Here is a 5642-nt window from a genome sequence, read left to right on the forward strand (position 1 = left end):
GAAATGAAGAAAAAAGACAGCGTGCGAGTGCTTGCTTTCTCCGGTTTTTAATTTGTCTCGCTGCATGCTTTTTATGTGATTGGGTGGAAAGATCCTCGCTTGATAGCCTCATTCCCGTATTCGACCATGTATCCTACTAGAAATTTCGACTCCGACATGCTTGTGCAAGGCTCTACCACCCTCATTCATTTGGCCTTCACGTTATGGAAGATCGATGCACGACTACTAGAGGGGACGTGGAGAAAAATAGATCAGAAAAAGGACTAAGGCTTACAAGCCCAGAAAGATGATAATTTGTATTAGGTGGCACATCCATTCCGCCGCCTCGCGTTCTTTAAGAACACTCCTTACTAATACAACTATTTTTGTGCTGCCTTTTTTGGAGTGGGTACTGCATTAGCTTATACATAGAGATATGAAAAAACGATTAAATGGCCTCCTTGACCGACAGGATCGTGTCTATTTCCTCTGTCAACCCCCCTCATTCAAATTTCCGCATCAGCTACTGCGCACCGCGGGAACAGGCGGGAATTATTTCAGGCCATCATCTCCTCGACCTCTTCATCCTCGTCAAACTCTCCCTCCTCCTCGGCGGTAGCATCCTGAGTAACGCAGAGGTCAAATACACATGAGAAGTTAATTTGATATTAAGATTGTGAATGTGGTCGGACAAAAGGAGTTTTAACAATGTACCTGATATTGCTGGTACTCAGAGACGAGGTCGTTCATATTACTCTCGGCCTCGGTAAATTCCATCTCGTCCATCCCTTCGCCAGTGTACCTTTGAGGCGAAATGATTATGCACAATGTAGGGGTGTTGCAAGAAAATAAGTGACGGCAGAGGTGAAGACAATAGCTAGTTCGACCACCCACTGAAAAGAAGGTAGCACATCACACAGTGCCAAAATCCGTCAGATGGCGTCAATACACTACCCTCCCTCCCGCAACTTCTTACCAATGCAAGAAGGCCTTACGCCGGAACATGGCCGTGAACTGATCCGAGACACGTTTCCAGACCTCCTGGACCGCCGTGGAGTTTCCAATGAAAGTGGTCGACATCTGGTGTGGGCAAGACGACGGGACGGGGAAACGTCAAGAAAAGTGGCGCGCTTACTCGCTCGTGCATCAGGAACTGTGTATGGTCATTGACTCCCGCAAAAACACGATAGATTCGTTCTATTTCTCTGTCCCGTTCTCCCATCCCTACCTTGAGGCCCTTGGGAGGGATGTCGCAAATAGAGGCCTTGACGTTGTTTGGAATCCACTCGACGAAGTATGAGGAATTCTTATTCACGACGTTGAGCATCTGCTCGTCCACTTCCTTGGTGGACATGCGACCCCGGAACATGCACGCGCACGTCAGATAACTGGAAGGAAATTGCAATGGAATATGGGCGGGTGAGCATATCAAGTCAAAGACAAATTCCTTTCGTGTTTGTGAATAAGCGGAGACATCCATTATTTGATGGGAAAGCACTGCTCTCGCTGACGCACCGGCCATGGCGGGGGTCCGCCGCGCACATCATGTTCTTGGCATCGAACTGCTGCTGTGTGAGCTCGGGGACTGTCAAAGCCCGATACTGCTGAGAGCCGCGTGAAGTCTGTGTGGCAAGAAGAATGAGGACAAGTGGGTGAGAAATGGCATCACGAGGGGCTGGAACAGAAGAGAGAGTGTCACAGACTCGTACCAGAGGCGCGAAGCCAATCATGAAGAAGTGAAGGCGCGGGAAGGGCACCATGTTGACGGCCAGCTGTATCAAAAGAATGAAGGACGGTGTCAATATTTGATAGTAGACCGAATGCAGTCTGGATGGACGCATCGAAGAAAAAGAGGAATTGAATACTTGTGTACCTTGCGCAAGTCACAGTTGAGTTGCCCCGGGAAACGGAGGGAGCAGGTCGTCCCGCAAATAGCAGCAGAGACGAGATGATTCAAGTCACCGTATGTAGGCGTAGTCAATTTCAGGGTGCGGAAGCAGATATCATAGAGGGCCTGTGTGGTTGAGACAGTTGAGAGCGTAAAGGAGACAGAAATCAGTCATGAGGACGAAGAAGGATTTCGAAGGTGGAAAGGGTTGGGGGGGGGTCCTACCTCATTGTCGAGTACGAAGCACTGATCAGCATTCTCGACAAGCTGGTGTACAGAAAGTGTGGCGTTATAAGGCTCCACCACCGTGTCTGAGACCTGTTTGTTGGAGAAGTGTGTGACATCAGCGAGATCAGGAAGGCGAAGGTACGGAGTGATAAAGCAAGTAGGATCCTTGATAATCGTTGACACAGGGTCTTCTCCAGCTCTCTACGATTGAATCGTGTGCTTTTACCTTTGGGGAGGGAATGATTGAATAGGTGGACATGACACGGTCTGGGTATTCTTCGCGGATTTTGGAGATTAAAAGCGTGCCCATTCCAGCTCCGGTGCCCCCGCCCATTGAGTGCGTGAGCTGGAAGCCCTGAAGACAGTCGCAGGATTCGGCCTCTTTCCTGACTACATCCAGCACGGAATCAATAAGCTCCGCACCTTCCGTGTAATGTCCCTTGGCCCAATTGTTTCCAGCCCCGGTTTGACCGAAAACGAAATTATCTAAAAAAGGGCGAGGAGGAGGATGGAAGGACACATGGTTCAGGACGGCAAACTCATATATGCTCAAATATAAGGCACCTGACAATGTCTGATCCCTATACAATCCATTACTGAAAAAGTTTTCATCCCCCGCGCCTCGTTGGCTTCTCTTTACCTGGGCGGAAGAGTTGACCGAAGGGGCCAGCGCGGACACTGTCCATAGTTCCGGGTTCGAGGTCCATCAGGATAGCTCGAGGCACGTAGCGTCCACCGGTTGCCTCATTAAAGTAAACATTAATGCGCTCTAGCTGCAAATCAGAGTCACCATGGTAGGCGCTTGTGAAATGGGAGAAGGAAAGAAGGTGCAAAGGTAAGTGCACGCGATGTGGCACAGTAGACGGGACGAGACTAAAGCACACCATGCAAAATGTGAAGAGATCGCGCACAATCTGACGATCGTTAGAAGAGAGGCTTATGTTATCACTTCTATTCCCCATTTCGGGCATTTCGAATGCCCCATTGATCTCATTTATTTACCCGGTCGGATCTACGCCATGTTCGTCGGCGATGACTTCCCAGAATTTCGCCCCAATTTGGTTCCCACATTGCCCCGCCTGGACGTGCACAATTTCACGCATGCTTCACAAAAAAGACAGCTTCTTGATATTGGCTTTTATCTATGATCATATATGTGCGTGTGAGAAAGACAAAACGTAAGGATACAATTTATTGGTGAAGTGTGAAATTTCGTCATTGACATGTCAGAAGTGCATGCGCGCTGGTTATATGTGCAAACAGCCTGATCAAGTCATTCAAAGTCGTCCACACTTATTTTCACATGTATCAACAGCCCAAACTCTCGTAGCGGAGAGCCATATTTTACAATCGCTTTCCCTCTTCCAAAAAGTACAATGGCGGAGAAACGTTTTCCCTTTGCGCTAACTGTGCAAGGCATTTTTCTGTAATATCATACGTTCTCCGCGGTACAGTATTAGGAAGGCAAGCCAAAATTGTAAACCCGAAGCTTCCAGTGCCGGTATGCCGTTGATAATTTTTAATTGCTGGACGGGCAAGGGCTAGAAAAGGGGGGCCGACCCCAAAAGTTGGCAACCGGCCGTCGGTCAATCCATGCGCAGTGCTGAGACACAAAATCTCTCGACTCTACACCCAGACCTATAAATTGTGATTCCTTCAATATTATTATCTTTTGAAGTTTTATTCATGGCCTTTGAGTTGCGCCGACAGACGAAAACTACTCCCAAAAAGTGTACCATCGGACATGGTCGCTCTCCCGGCCTGCACTCGCCCAAAATTCCCGGGACGATGCTGAATACAACCCGATTTACAAAAAACGTACGTCAGCAATATGCTGGCAAAATTAAGGGACGTTTCGACAACTCGAAAATGCTTTGCGTGGGGCATCAGCAGGCGAAAGAAAAGGGCGGCGCACGCATGCACTTTTTCGTGTAGGTTTTGCTGGGGTTTCGCCGGACAAAAGAAGGAACTTTTCGATCCATCCTCGCTGAAGACATACGTCATACCCTCAAGTCGGCCCATAGCACCTGGGGCGGACAGGCGTGCTACTATTCCTTCGGGGGGCTGAGCCTGTCAATTAAAGCCGAATCGTGAATTTTTCTAAATGAATAACTTTAAAATTCATTTGATGGAGGATGGTGAGTGATGCAACGAAAATTGCGCTTACGGTACGGTATTTTATCAATTTTTCGTCTCCTTGTCCTGGGTATTCTGGGGCCTTGTCCGCGCTCCAGTTGATGCTAAGTTGCTATAAATCTTCTTCTTGTACGGCCCTTGTAGATTTAAAAACAGCAGTTCGAAAATCGTTGTCAGGTCTGCTTGATCCGCGGGGCACAATAATAAACAGGCCAGTGACCGCTACCGCGACGGTAATATGTCATTGTCTTCCACCATCGCTCATTGACAAAACCCGTCATGTCAGCATGGGGGAGAACATTTTTGCCGAATTCAATGCTTTCTTTCCAATTATTAATTATGAGGAGCTGTACATTGATAGTAACAAGCCACACGCTTTCAAATTATCCGTCGAAGAACATATCCCTCCCTCACTTCTCGACCCCAAACAATGTCTCCGCCTACACACCCGACTGACTTCCAATCTTTTTGCCCCCGACGATTCACAAAAGTATGTCAAACTTTTTTGCCCAGGACGAAGACGTCACTTTTTCCCTCCCCGCCGTTAGTCTTCCCTCATCGCATTTTCCAGACGCGCGCAGCACAAAAGCAACCGTTTTCGGCGTCCACTTTTCCTCCACGACCGCGAATCCTACCCGTGTCGTGACCAGTGAGCGGAATTTTCCCACAGTCATGTATTTGGAGTGGGTCAGGCAAGAGGAGGGCAAGATGAGGAACAAATATCCTTTGCTCGCTTCTAGATAGGCGTGGCAGCGACGGAGAAAGTCGCCCCGGGCAGAAGCGGTAGGAAGGGAATTGATCAGCATGGAGGCGACAATCACATCGAATGTGGAAAGCGGAGGTTGTGGCAGGTGAAAGAAGTCGATTTGTTGAATTCGGGCGTGGCGAGAGAGGAGATCGATGGCGGTAGTTTGCACAGCAGGACAATCGAGGAGGGTGGTGGTGATAGCCCCAACCTCCAGCAGCCGAGGTTTCTGAGAGGGCTGAGAGGGCGACAAGGATGGGGCGCTCTGCATCCTGATGATTCCCATGGCTTGTAGGCGGGCGAGGACCCACTTGCTCGTACTGTGAAAGGAGACAGAGAGCTGGGAGGCAGATTGATAGGCTGCCCGGCCCCCGAGTGCCTCCAAACTTTCTTGAAGCCTGGAAGCAGGGATCATTGCGTGTGCTCAGTTATGGTTATCGTATGTTGGGACTTGTGCCGCGCAAGATAGCAACCCCTGTACACATAGATACTCACCGACTGCGGTGTGCCTCCTTATCCACCAAATTTAGGTTCGCGTCCTCCTCAAGAATGGCCAGGGCATCGTTGACTTTATGAAATTGCGTCACAATCTTACGAGCCCTCTTTCGGCCTGATTCGATGCCAGTTGACGAAGGGAGAGCGTCAGATCAACTCTGGGGGGGGGGG

The 5642-nt window shown here is 49.2% G+C and overlaps 2 protein-coding genes across 2 annotated transcripts; both read right to left on the reverse strand.

Annotated features, from left to right (window-relative positions):
* Nucleotides 1-536: 536 nt before the first annotated feature.
* On the reverse strand, nt 537-3198 carry TUBB (tubulin beta; the record flags this gene model as incomplete). Its single annotated transcript, XM_005852680.1, has 11 exons — nt 537-602; nt 694-781; nt 956-1059; nt 1208-1367; nt 1495-1601; nt 1689-1751; nt 1853-1993; nt 2093-2185; nt 2322-2581; nt 2736-2896; nt 3098-3198. 11 exons carry the CDS (start codon nt 3196-3198, stop codon nt 537-539), a joined length of 1344 nt encoding a protein of 447 aa, XP_005852742.1.
* A 1334-nt stretch (nt 3199-4532) lies between these two features.
* On the reverse strand, nt 4533-5587 carry NGA_0720900 (uncharacterized protein; the record flags this gene model as incomplete). Its single annotated transcript, XM_005852679.1, has 2 exons — nt 4533-5374; nt 5472-5587. Coding segments are annotated over 2 exons (777 nt in total), but the record flags the coding sequence as incomplete, so codon positions are not given.
* Between the last annotated feature and the right edge of the window lie 55 nt (nt 5588-5642).

Source organism: Nannochloropsis gaditana, assembly GCF_000240725.1.
Source record: "Nannochloropsis gaditana CCMP526 unplaced genomic scaffold scaffold1015, whole genome shotgun sequence".
NCBI lineage: Eukaryota > Eustigmatophyceae > Eustigmatales > Monodopsidaceae > Microchloropsis > Microchloropsis gaditana.